The 14,656-nt window shown below is 31.5% G+C and overlaps 1 protein-coding gene across 1 annotated transcript; it reads right to left on the bottom strand.

The window, feature by feature from the left end:
* Positions 1–6,269: 6,269 nt before the first annotated feature.
* Positions 6,270–11,272, bottom strand: LOC141683059 (uncharacterized). Its single transcript, XM_074487755.1, has 7 exons — positions 10,607–11,272; positions 9,271–9,411; positions 8,816–9,181; positions 8,200–8,445; positions 7,805–7,897; positions 7,182–7,382; positions 6,270–6,723 (listed from the first exon to the last, which is right to left on the bottom strand). Exons 1-7 carry the CDS (start codon positions 10,964–10,966, stop codon positions 6,508–6,510), a joined length of 1,623 nt encoding a protein of 540 aa, XP_074343856.1. The 5' UTR covers positions 10,967–11,272; the 3' UTR covers positions 6,270–6,507.
* Between the last annotated feature and the right edge of the window lie 3,384 nt (positions 11,273–14,656).

The raw sequence follows: 14,656 nt of genomic DNA, 5'->3' as shown, positions 1-14,656 counted from the left end.
TTTCTTCACTATAAAAATGCTCATATTGCTGAATCAGTAGCTGCATCTTTTTTTCTCTAACTTGCTCAGAGCCATCACAGATAATCTGTATAGTATCCCAAACATCCTTGGCAGTTTTGCAATTGATGATGTTGTCAAACATGTCACCATCAACTCCATTGAACAGAATATTCATGGCCTTTTTATCCTTCCTGACTTGTTCAATGTCAGGATCAGACCATTCATGCCTTGGCTTGGGGACAGATGGCTCATTTCCAGTTGCAGCTCTCATTGGTACATGAGGGGCCTCTTTCTATGCAATCCACATAGGCCTCATCTTGAGAAAGCAAATGAAGATGCATCTTTACCTTCCAATGATGGTAATTATCTTTATCCAGAAAAGGAATCTTGACTCCAACATCCTTCTTGTTCATATTGCTGTGTTGTTGTGATCTTTAAACTCTTTGTTCTTCAAGAGCTTGCTCTGATACCAATTGTTAGTTCATTAACAATATAACAAGAATTACAGAAGGGGGGTTGAATGGAATTCTTGAAACTTTTTCTTGAATAAAAATTGTTCTAACTCAATTATATATATATCAGTGTGAATTGATTAGTAGAATGCGGAATAATCACTTGAAATGAATCAAAATATAAGTAATTAAAAAAAGAGTCTTTAAAAACATTCTGGTGGATTTGAATGATTCCACCAGAGATATATAATATATATCGAGAGAACTCTGTGTGCAAGAAGCTCACAGCTGCTTACAAATGAACAACTAAGAATACAGAGAAATACTGAGAATTCAGCTTATAAATGTTTCTCTCTTGGTTGCTTAGTTTCTTAGTTAGTTGTTCTATTTGCTGCTTCTTGGTTTATATATCACCAAGATTATAAATCAATAAGACAAGATAATAAAACAAAAACTATCGAGTCTATTACAATGCTACTTTATTACTTTATTCTAGCATCTTTGAATATCTTCATAATAGCATGGAAATGGCAATGCTTCTTTGTTCTCGAAGACCCAGTTGAATAGGCTACCACATTCCATTTGCATACACTCGATGCATGTGACTGTGTTGTCACTGTCAACAGATATTTGAATTCTTTATCTGTCGGGTTCATGATAATCCGTCAAGTTAATGATCATCCGTCGGGTTGTTGATCATCCGTCGAATTCATTGTTGTTTATCCGTCGGGTAGCAATCAGGCACTAGACTTCATTTCATTTATGCAGAATTACAAGACATCATCTATGTACAATTAATCAACCTATTCTGCATATCTAGTTAAAGTCAACATGACTTAAGTACTACTACAGATTCTAAACAATGTGTATGCAGAAATGTGCTACAGACTTATTGTTACATAAGCTACTCACTCGATGGATAATAAATCATCATCCGTCGGGACTATATTGAGTCATCCGTCGGGACTATAATCCTTATCCGTCAAGTGCTACATTTTCATTAAGTAAAATCTACCAAGGTGTTTTGTTAATGAAATCATCAAATTCACAACATATACACAACAATTTCATTTCACTTTCCTTAATCCACCAAAACTTCCAATCTGCCCAAGTATACACCATCACCACCATGCCGGTAACAAATCTGCTCATCCTTTTTTTTTATATCACCAAACAAGATCTGAAATAGAGCATAAATCCCCCAACATATTTGATTGTTTACATAACAACAAATCTGATTTTTTATATAATAGTGATTTATAATGATTGTATTGGTGGAAATATGTTGATGACGACGATATGGTTGTGATGCCAATTTTAATGTGATGATTTTCTTCAAACAATGGAGTTTTTTTTAATTATGGTGATGGATGTTGGATCTGTTAACCGAAAATAATGGTTGGATGTGACGATTTTTGTTTGACGTTGGTGATTTTTCATTTTCTGGTGACCATGATGATTTTCATTTTCGATGGTGATTTTTTATTTTTCAGGATTGGTAATTTTTCGGATGTGGGCCCTACTGAGGGGAAGTGGGGCCGTTGTTGACGTGGGGGGCTAAAATGTAAAATTTGGAAAGTTATTATATGAACTGTGGGGCATAATGTAAATTTTAAGAATAAATGTATATTTTAAAACATTATTTTCTAGTTTTCATTTTAAAACTTATTTCTATTTGAACAATTGTCTATATTTAATTATTTATTTATATATTTACATATATATATGTGTGTATACGTATTTACACTTAATACATAAAAAAAATTGAATCATATTTATATTTATAAGTTCAACATTTAAAAATTTAAACTTATATATTCGAACTTATCATACATGAATAAAATGTATATGAAATATATGAATAGTCGAGTTATCATTAAATTAATAAACGAATGAATCATTATCGATATTCAATTTAATAGACCATAAATCGTATAAAATATATACTTTATATTTAATTTATAGTAATCGTAATTAATAAATAATATATCAATTTCGAAATAAATAAGGTAGCTCCACCTGGATTGGCTCATTTAGGGCTCGAATAAAGCCTGATGCGGCCCGCCTTGAGAGAATAAAAAGGCCGATATATTTTCTGTAAGCCCGACCCGATTGGTTAGAGTCAAAGTCTGGTCCGGGCTTTGATAAAAAAGCCTGGTATTTTAGGGCCCGATCAAAATCCGGTCAGCTGGGCCTTTTATTCATCTTCCCTCTGAACCAAATATCTTTAACCCATATTTTCTTTGCTTTTTCCAAACTACGCGGTTAAATCGGTTAAATCTTGACGGTCTATCTTTAGAAGATTAAATCTAACACAGACAGATATAAGGGAGATATATACTGAGTAAATATATTAAAAATATAATTAGAAAGTCTCAAAATATTTGAGGATTTTTAAATAAGATCAAAAAATTTAATTTAATAATATAAGCGATTTTGATATAAAAATCATATTAATCGAATTTAAAAATCAAACTGTAATTATTTTAATCTTATTATATTAATTATTTTAGTCTTATTTGATACATGGATAAACAATTAAAAAGAGGAATAAAATTGACGGAGTATGAAGCTAGAGATTGGACCCGGCAACGTTCAGTGTCGTGTATTGACGTTCTGTGTATTAAATATTAAACCCGAACCCGACCGAACCCGACCCGAATTTATACTCATTTACCAATTTGGTGACACTAACCCGGAACTAATGTATTTGTGTTTACCAGCTTTAGTACACTATGAAAAAATTAATTGTTAAAAAATGCAATTGATAATTAAATGGTGAAGTGCTCACTCGTGTAGTTAAGTAACAATATAATATATTTTATTATAATTATATATATGTTATTTAGAACATGTAAAATTCACTTTGGTATTTAATATATATATGTATATTATATATTTTTAAAATTTTAACTATTTATTTATTATGTTCAGTATCGTGTACCTATATTAAAAATTCAAACCCGACACTAATTATATTCATATTTTTTCGTGTTCATGTAAGGAATTTTTGAATTCAAAAATTAATTATGTGCGTCGTTCCGTGTATATTAGCATTGTAAGGTCTGCTTGAGATTGTTAAAAGAGTAAAAAAATTGACCAACAAAGCCTCGAGGCTCCAAACCAAACACAAACATCTCAAAAATCACCCAAAAATGCATGATTTTTGCTTTACGATCCCATATGGAATGTTGGTTGCTTGCGGAGGGATCATCGGATTTATTAAGAAAGGAAGCACTGCGTCTCTTGGCGGAGGTCTTGGCACTGGCCTGTTGCTTATTTTAGCTGGATATTTGAGTCTCAATGCTTTTCATAAGCGAACTAACTCCTTTTTTGCTTTCATTCTTCAGACTGGTAATCTACCATCTTTATTGTTTTCTTCTTTATACATATATATGCTCTCACATTTAAAACGATACATTCTATTATTTCTATGTATTTAAGAACATGCTATTTTTTTGTAATGGATTGCGAATGAAATCAATAATGGTGGTATATATACCAAATGTTGGTACTGAATAAGCATAGTCGGTTTCATCATAAACTTCTTTCTGTCCAAACATACTAGTGTAGAAGAGACAATGTATTTAAACTTTTAAAATGAATAATCTCGGTAAGTGAATAAAATTCTCTCTGATGTTAGTTATCGATGTTTAAGTGTACAGGGCTGGTGGGATTTATAGTCCCCACTAAACCCAAAATTATTATAATAATAATAATAATAATAATAATAATAATAATAATAATCATATTACGGTATATAATTGGAAATATTTTTTGCCCCCACTGGAGGAATTTTTTATAAAGAGATGTGGACTTCTGTGTTTTTAATTTATCTTAGTGCCCTGAGTTAAGGTTTTCTAGCTCTTCCATTGGTTTTTGAGTACTAGATTCTTGTGGATTTATTAGCACATATTAGATGCTTACTAGGAGACCAAGAAAATAAACATGTGTTTAGCATGACATATACTACTCTTTGATATTTTCATTTAAGGATTTCAGTCCAGGTCATGCCTTATAGCATACCTTCTTAGCTGTATTTATTAGTACATCACTTAATAAATAGAGATTGAAAGTGTTTAACATAAGATGCACGCACATTTGCAAAAGTTGTTAAGCTCGGTATGGTGATATATGAATGTATTAGGTATGTGAAGAATACAGAACTTAAAACTGTACAACTTTCTTTACTTATGCTTAGATTGTAAAATATTACATCAAAAATAATGCCAGCTGGGATTGTTGCAGGAATCAGGTAATTTATATCTTCACATCTGCAGTTTGTTCATTTAAATTTGCAATTGAATCTGTATAAAACAGATGTTATAGCAAAATATGTGATTTTGTTGAATTTACTTATCTGAGGGGTTTGTTAGCACCAGAACAGTCAGTTAATATACATTTTTTTGTCATGGATGCGAAATTCGTTTTTAGAGGTTGTCGGCCTTTTTTGATGTATACCTCTTTGTCCACAATTTAAATACTCACCTGCATATGTTTTGAGGAGAAACCTGAAACTCAGTAGTTATTTAGTAACCAATGGGTAAAAGGTTATTTCTAAGATATAAGTAACAGGTTTACGTTCATATTTCCTTTTTAGTACAACAGTGTCTCGTTCCTCGAGTGGCTTTCTGGGTGAACCCTGTTTCCTCCAGTTCTCACAATAAAGGAAACTGCACTATTTTACTTTTGAGAATTTATGTGACTTATGAAAAGATTAATTAGTTAATTAATTAATTAAGAAATACAGCATGCATCAAGCTGGAGAGGCCTTGATGCAAATTAAAATTGTAATGATATTTTATTTGATGAGCAGAAACTGTGTAGTTCAGACCATTTTTGAATATTTAATTGGTTTTACTTCTACAGGAAAACTATAGATTCTGTTAATGAATTTCTGGTCACTCTCTTTTCTGATTAATTTGTTAATTTCCCTGTTTATTTTGCAGTCTTGTCATGACTTTGTTTTATCTCTACAAGATTGCCACAGGCGGGAACCATTTTTCACCCAAGGCTGAGTTATAATTGACCATTTCTTCTGTTCATGAATTTACACTTGTTTCTAGTATTCACCAAAATTATGAAGTCTAGTGACTGTGAAATTATGCCATTAGTTGTTCACAGAGAATATGCATCGTTTTTTGAAGATGAAAGCTAGTATCTGTTTATTGTAATGACTAATGACAAAGAAGCAGCTCTTACTGTTGTAAAATTTGCTGCAAGGTTAAATCAGGTGTGTTTGTTATAAATTCAAGCAAAATTAGTACAACTCCTATCATGTATATGGATGCAAAATTAAATTTACATCTATTCAAAGGATTGAAATCAACAACCTTTGGTAATAATCTGAGAAGCAGATGATTGTTATCGAACATTTGATATCTGCAGAGAGCTAAGAATAAGGACTCTTTGTAATTCTGTATGTGTCTCTCATAAGTGGAGGCTTCCGAGCACAACTTAAAACAAAAGATGAAAGCCATATAATGCTGACTTTGATGTTATTGAACAATGAACAGTTCAACTGCTTTGACATTAGAGAACTGGAATGATATGGCATCATTTGTAGTGAAGCGCAGAAGCTGAGTTCAAAGTATATCGGGAGATTCCACCTTGTAGTATTAGTCGTGATACACAACAGATAAACTAGCTATAAAACTGTACTTGAGTAAAGTTCATCTACTTTTGATTGATTCTACTGCCACATTAGAAGGTTGTAAGCCTAACAAATTAGTGTGACAATATATGTCCCTTGCTTGTAAAAGGTCAAGTGACTCGGTATTTAGGTCGCAATGTTTCTATTCTTAAGAAGCTCAAAGATAATAAATAATTCAGTATATAATTAAATCTTTTTCTGGTTAATATATATTTTCTGTCATACAACAATATGAACAAGGATCCTATACGTAACAGTATGTACCCAACATACAGACAACATTTAGAAATGTCAATCCAGGTTAATTTACACATTGATACACTTAACAGTATAACTCCTACAAACCTAGTGCGGGATCACATTATAAATAAAATGTTTAAACATGAGCCCAGTTATGGAATTTCAGCAATTCTTCTGCCTCCAGTATTTTGGGGCCATGGATGGGCACTTTTCATTCATACGGGAATACGGCTCAACTGTATTGTATTCAGGTAATTCCATCCTATACTTTCCTTTAATTTGGCAATAAGGAAGCTTTACCGTGTCCCCATCGTTGCACCACTTGGGAAGGCGGCTCGAGTTATTCTCGAAAAAGTTGAGCGTGTAGGCATCTCTGATCTTCATATTCACAAAATGATATTATAAAACAAAGTTAATAACTGTTTAGCTGGAAAACATGTCAGCAACTACAATCCACATGTTAAAGGTCAGATGAAACGTTGTCAAATTTGACCATAAATCAAAATATATATTAAAAATGAAAATTTTGCAGCACAATTAATTTACCTTTAACAAAAACAGTTATTCACAGGAAGAAGCATATTCTAGAAATATACCAGGCTCAATGGGTGTTTGGTTTGTTGAAGACTGACCGTAAAATACAAATATATTGACCATAAGATAGTAATAATATATAGATTTCTCCGGGTTAAAAAAGAAGGCAGTGATGCTTTAAGAAGAATATTTATTGGAGCCCTTTTTGCAGGGAAGTCTTCATTAAACACATAAAGAGAGAGAGATTTAATAAAAATCAAATTAACTACTTGGCTATTAAACAGAAAGAAGATCAAACTCACTGTGAATTCAGTTATTTGGATTGAGTCTGATATTGAACCAAACAGCCCTGCTGCCTTGTATACTCCGAGAACATAAGCAATGCATGAAGCAGATTTTCCATCGCTGTATGTCCAGTCGTCCTGTTCAGGAATTGCCAGCAATTCACCAAAAGACGATCCAAGTCTTTCAACTTCTACAAGAATTTCAGAAAGGCCAAGTCCCTGGATGAAAAACACATAAAACCAACAATGTAAATAAGATACTATCATATGCTTCATTCATTCTCCACGTATTGTTACAAAAATATTAGCTTTTTGCCATAATATAAGCTACATTAAGTGCAGACGACAACCATGCAGTTCTCACTAAAGTTATATTAAATTATATTAAATTTTGTTTAAGTAGCGGCCAATAATACTACCACCAAAAAATATATATGCTATGAGAAAATCAAAACTCCGTGTGTGCTACAAGTAGGTCGAGTGATAACACGGAGGTCAATTTCTTTGAACCTGCAGTATTAATCAAGCATCTTCACATCGTGAGAGAATAACATAATCTCAGTTACCACTTACCACTTAACTTTTCTCAATAAGAAAACCTGAATGCGTTAAAAATAAAGCCGCAAAAGTGTTTTTACTACCTTTGTACCAAGTCGCTTGTTCAATGCTTCATTCCACATGTTAGCAGCATATTCAGGTTGTAACTGATTCCACACAGTCATGAAAGAAGCAATCTGTATCAAAACCCCAACTGGTTAATAAACCACCAAAAAGACATGTAACAAACATCTTTTACTAGTATGGGTAAGTATGTTAATATCTTCAACATCACTTGAAATAAGCTTTGACTGTTCTTGTAATCAATATGGATAAGCATTACTTGTTCAGTCTGCGACTCTAGTAAGCACCACAATATTTACAACTAGTAACATCAAAGCAAGAAGTTGGTCAGCGGACTTGTTTATGAAATATGTACAGTTTAAGAAGAGAGGACAGTTGCAATTTTATTCAAGGTATAATTTGTAGAATGCAATACCAAATGAGCATCCAAGGGAGGAGGATAATTTTGATCAACTGTGTCAATCCAGCTAAATATCATATTATGATAACCATATGGCTGACCAGTCATGCTTCTAGCATACTCCCATGCAGCAGTATCATTGAACCTGGCACGAAGATCAGGATGCAACGGAAGTAAAGCTATGTGTGGATTGGAATCATCTTTATTCAGCTCAAATTCCCACCAGTCCTCCCAGGGTAATATTGCGATAATATCTTCCCCCTAGACAAAAAAAAACTCTGTATTCATGCCAGATGTCTTCAACAAAGTAGACATAATTAAATCAAATAAATGCCATACAAGTTATCCCATGTCCGGTTCCTAAAGATATCTAAAAGTAAAATCGCAATTTGTATTGGGTATAGTTGGTAATTACATACTTAAAATTTGAAAATGAGAAAGGACGTGACAGTTTTTTTATATAATTTAGACCATTTATATAAAGAAGCTTTTATCCGCAGGTAGTAATTTTATCAACAGAAAGTATGAGAGTGTCAATATCCATATCCTGTATTAATCAAATGAATACAAAATGCTATTCGTTAATAAAACCAGTTAAATACGAATATTCAGAATAATATAAAAACCATACGTTCTCATCTTCATGACCTGATTCCCCAACCCATAGCTTGCCTTCAGAATCCTTTAAACAAACTGCAGAGTGACCCGCATATGCTCCTGATACCCACTTCTCTAGAGTCTCAAATGCACCCCACCTGCCTCGTATTTTTGATATTGCCAGGAAGTCTCCAGAGTGTATGTCATCAACACTAATATTAGTATACCATGGTTGAGGACGTGCTTCAAAGGAAGCCTCCATATGCTTCTCGATAAATGCAATATTAGAATTTTCACCCCATTGAGTATTTGTGAACAAGGGGTACACTTCCCAGAGCGCTTGAAGTGTTCCAAGCATCCCTGCTTGCATGAGGAAAATCGATACTCCCTTTCTTTTAACCTGTTCCCATGAAGACGAAGAAAGAAGTGAAGCTCTTAATTAATTGCATATCCCATGTATATCTAAACAAGTAGGGTTATTTTACTTACATATTCATACTCAGCTTTCCCTTCCCACTCCGCAAACTCAAGGGTATGTTCACGAGCTATAAAATAGTAATCCCATGTCACACGATATGGAGTTGCAAAGACATATAAATCCATACATGTCCAACTATGGGCGCTACTAACCTGAAAAAATAAATAGTTGCGTTGGATATTGAATAGATTAATAATTTAAAAGCAAACGCAATTGTCAATTTTCAGATTATTTAAAACTTCAACAGCAATTCCCAGATATAATACAAAAAGGATAAATATCTCTAAAAAATACATCAAACATGATTTACTAAAAATCTGTACTTCCTTATCACCTGCAAAGAAGTTTTTCGCTGCATAACTTACATTATTTAAAAGATAAAATATAAAGTGGAGCATATAAAGCAAAGATGTATGCACTTAACAAACGTACTACATAAAATTACAAATAACCACGGTATACTTTATCTTTGATTTGAACAGTATATCAATATATGCAATCATTAAAACACATATATTTCTGTAACAGAATCTCACAAAATAATAATTGTTAAATTTATCATCATCAAAAAAAATTTATTGTAAAAAAAAGATAATTTGTTAATTAACAAAAAAAATAAAAACATAATAATCAATCTAACTATAATGTCAAAGAACTTGGTTCTTGGAAATTAGCAAACAAAAAAAACTTGGTCATGTGCCAAAACTCAATCTCCTTGTAGCGACTAATGGGGACTGTAAGGAGTATGATATAATTAAACGGCTGGTACTAACACAATAAGATTCAACCCTGTAATAACTAATGACGGTAAGTATGATTTAATCAAGCTGCTTTACTAACATCATGAGGTTTTACTATAATTGGTACCATTTACAATTGGTACCTTAAAATGGTATCAAACCTTGGAAATACCTGATTCCCTATCTAGTTAACCCAAACATAATATGGACACTGGATTGAAAATTGCAGAAAAGGACAGGCTACGATCCAATTAACCGGTTGTGCCCGTAGTTAAACGGCTATACTAACACTATAAGAATCACCCTATTATAACTGATGAGGACAAGGAGTATGTTCAATTAAAATGCTTAACTAACATTATCAGGTTTTACTATAATTGGTAACTTAAAATGGTATCAAAACTCGGGAAACACCTGATTCGAAATCTAATTACCTTAAACATGAACACTAAAGATTGAAAATTGTGAAAAATGACAGGCTACGGCCCAATTAACCGGTTGTACAAAAATACCTAACTTTAAAAGCAAGCAAATAACTGAAGAAACCATACGAAACACCGAAGGGTATCAAGAATTATTACGAAGGAAATAAATAAAAAAATAGGACCTTAAGATGAAGAGTGCCACCACCAAATTGACTACCAGTTTTATTATGAAACTCCATCCAAGCATTATTCTCATAAAAACAGGCCCCTTTCCACCCGGAAGAGTTGTTAATCATGGACGCCGCTCCCACAAACGTGGGCATAAGATCGACGGCCGAATTGAGCGAGTTAAGAATCGGCCACGCAACTTGCCTCGGCAAAAACGGCAACACATCTTGTGCACGAAACGCTTCTTTGTGGGCATGTACAATAACATCATCACAAAACAACACAAAACAAGCATAAACAAGTGTAAAAACGAAATGGGTTTGTGAAGACATGGTGGAAGAAGCAAGAATTGAAGTGTTTGAGTTGTGTTTCATGGTTAATGAAGAGAAAAGTGGGTTACTTGTTGGAGTGGTAAATAGAAACGATGGTGTGTGGTTTAACAACAAAACAGAAGTGGGAATTTATTTGTAACAAGATAAAAATCGTGGGTAGTATCATCGTCATCAAATTGTTTTGAGGGGGTTTTGTATGGATCAGTTTTCTTGGATGTTGTTAAGTTGTGACGGAAAAAGAAAGATGCGTAACGTTTCAGGATTCTGATTTTTTATGTAAGTTTGACTCGCTGAGAATCAAGATTTTAGATACCGGAGCATATGCAATATTGCCCATCAAGGTCTCTTAGATCAGGATATCTACATTTAATTATAAGGCTGTGTGTCCGTGCTACGCGATGTATGTTTAATATTTGGAGAATTAATTTTTTTTTTTATAATTTAAAATTTTTATAATTTCATAATCTTTATATTACTTTTTCCATGTTATCAAAACTCTGTTTTTTTAAAAAAAATATTAAAATAATATTATTCGAATAATAATTATTATTATTGGAATGAGCAATACAAAAATATATGCATAAAATCAATAATTTATTATATATATATAACATTATAGAAATTGATTTTCACACAAACAAATTCACGAAATTTCACAAATACTCTATATGTTTCATTTAAACAAATTCTTTTAAACGATGATACGTGATTATATAAATGTATAATATGTTAATTACATAATATAACTCTGTAATTGAAAATATATTAAAAAATGGTGGATGTGTACATATGATTTCTTAAAGTTGGTTTATATTCAAAACAGTGGAAGTTGTTAAAAATAAATGTATATGATTCTAAATGAACAATTAACTGGTTCTAAAATAACTTTAAAAGAACAGGTAATTAAAAATAACATAACTCTGATCACATAACATAGATATAAATTTATTCCTATTTATATTCCTTCTCCTAAGATCATTAACATTGGCATAATTTATACTTCTTATCAGTAACATAGGATAGTCACTGTTGATAAAAAATGTTGGAGGAGTCATATGTGCTCATTTGTAGTGAACCGAGTCGAGCAAACATACGTTACTCCCATTACAGATAATTACAGATAATTCTTAGGTGAACTGCTCTGCAAAACATTAGAAGTTTAAGCAATATTAAGTATTTAATTATTATAAATGCACAAACATTAAAATTGCAGGGTTTGACAGTGGATATTATCACAACATTGGATAAGAATTACATTATTGTAACAAAAGGTGCAGTATTGTGAACATGCTCATCCCTAAGCCACAACTAAAACATGATTGTTGTATTTCTAATGTTGACAAACACTAATAATAATATTGTTATTTTTTAGGGAAATGCTTAAACATTAATAATAGAAATTTCAGTTTTCTAATATTGACAAACAGTAATAATAAGAATATTGTTATTTACGGAAACACAAACAATTAAAAAATATGTACACTTTTGATATAGAATATAAGCATCAAAATTAGTATATTTAAAAAAAAGATATTGAAAAATAATGTGAAATTAATGGTGCACAGTATTGATTATTACATTTTATAAAAAACTTATCAGATTACATTTTTTGCTTATTTTTCCTTCTCAGTGAATTTAAAATTTAAAATAAAAAAATAATATTTTTATTGACATTTGACTTGTGTGCATTCAAATTGATCATAATCTTAGTTGTCACATTTGACTTTTTTGCATGTTAATCGATCAAAATTTGACCAAAATATATTAAAAATTTATAATTGAGCTTTAGTAAAATAATTATATTTTTGGAAAGTATATTTAATCTAATTTATAATTCAGTTTTTTTAAACAATAAAAGAATAAATATTTAATATTTGAACACAAAATAGTCAATTTGCCAAAAAAAAGAATTGTGACAACTACAAAGGGAAGAAGGGAATATAACCGAAAAACTGTTAAATGTGCAATCAATACTTGATAAATCTGCACACACCCATTACATTGGATATAGAGAGGTTGTTGGTTGAGTGTTAATTTACTTAACCAATTACTATTACTATTACCGATTATTTCATTGTCATCATAATAGTTGATTTACATATTAGTCTCGTTTGTGTATTATGTAAGTGAAACCTAATTTCAAATATATAAGTTGTTTAATTCATATAGAATTTGATTGTTGTTGCATATACATTTATATGTTAGATTGATCATTGAATATCATTTGCTGTAAAAATGGATTTAATAGAAATTTAGATTTGTTTTGTTTGTCCAAATATATATGGTGTTTACAGAAAGAGTGAATTGATATGTATTGTCATACATTTATGGAATTTGTTCAATTTTTTTATTTTTTATGTAATAATTTTAATTGTTACGGTAATTATTTGGTTTATTTCAATGCAAATGATTACCATTGCCATTTTATCTAGACTATGGTAGTCACCTGTATGGTGAGTTTAAGTTGAAGGGACCTTTAGAGATTGTTTGGACGGGAAAATATGTCAAAAAATCAAAGAGCGTCAAAGATTTATCGAAAGTGATGACCTTTTACGCAATCAAGCCCTACCACATGGTTCTAATGGAATATGTAAGAAGAACACAATTTAATTTTCAGTATATAATTCGTATGTAGTGAAAATGAAATATGCGGAAGTTGAATGAAATTCTGATTTGGTGTGGACTCATACCGATCTAGAAAAAATCAGTACCATATTTTCTTATAATGCTGCTTGTAATTTTGGCGATGTTCATTAACTGCTAATCGAAGAAAAACATATGTTAGGCACTACATTTACAGAGGTAAACATGACACTGTGAAAATTTAGATTTTTATTAAAATTTGTGGTTTTTTATTTTGTGTTGAGCCTAATAGTTTTGTACGGTCCTGGTTATAAATTGTGACATTTATGAGAAAATTGGGTTATGTGAAAAATCTCCAGTAATAACATTATGTTTTGAAGATCAAGAATGGTATATTCCTGTAAAGTTGGCTTATGGCACAACACTGTTTCGTAATGAATGAAATTCGTTTGTTGAAGATACGAAAATTAAAATCGGTGATACAATTGTTTTCCAGCGTACTGCAGAACTATTGAAGTTTAAAATCTGTGTGTTTGATAAATCTGTCCTTCCAAAAGATGGGTCATTTGGAAGTATTTTATTCCTAATAGTTTGTGGCTTAAAATTTAAGATTATGAATTTGTTTCACATGCCGGATTTCAACACGTGAGATAGGTGATGTCCATTATTCCAACAAATTTTTTAAGACAGATTATACATTAGAGTTTGGGGCACTGGTATGTTTATAGTTTATTTTGTGTTATAAAAACTCAATCATTAAAATGAGGTCTTGCATTAATTAATAACTTTACCATGTAGGAAATACCACTTGTGTTCTTCCATCATCATGGTAAAAAACTTAGCAATAACTTAAAGATCGTTCTTGGTAGTGGAATGAGTGCAAAATTCAAATTCTGTTATGCGGAGAAGAAGATTTATGGGATGAATCATTTTTTGTGAAAGTATGATGTACGTGAGGGTTAACTGTTGATTTTCAAATATTTGGGTAGTTCTGAATTTGAACTTTCTGTTTATGATACGCAATGCATGAATCATTTTTGTAATTGTTATGAAACTTACCACTTTGAAGATTTCATGTTTCCTTCATCTGAAGAAGAAGAAGTGACTGAGATAAATGATAGTGTGGATGTAATATCAGAGGGTAAGAAT

This window comes from Apium graveolens, chromosome 9 (genome assembly GCF_009905375.1).
Source record: "Apium graveolens cultivar Ventura chromosome 9, ASM990537v1, whole genome shotgun sequence".
Taxonomy (NCBI): Eukaryota; Viridiplantae; Streptophyta; class Magnoliopsida; order Apiales; family Apiaceae; genus Apium; species Apium graveolens.
This window is presented reverse-complemented; position numbering and strand designations above follow the sequence as displayed.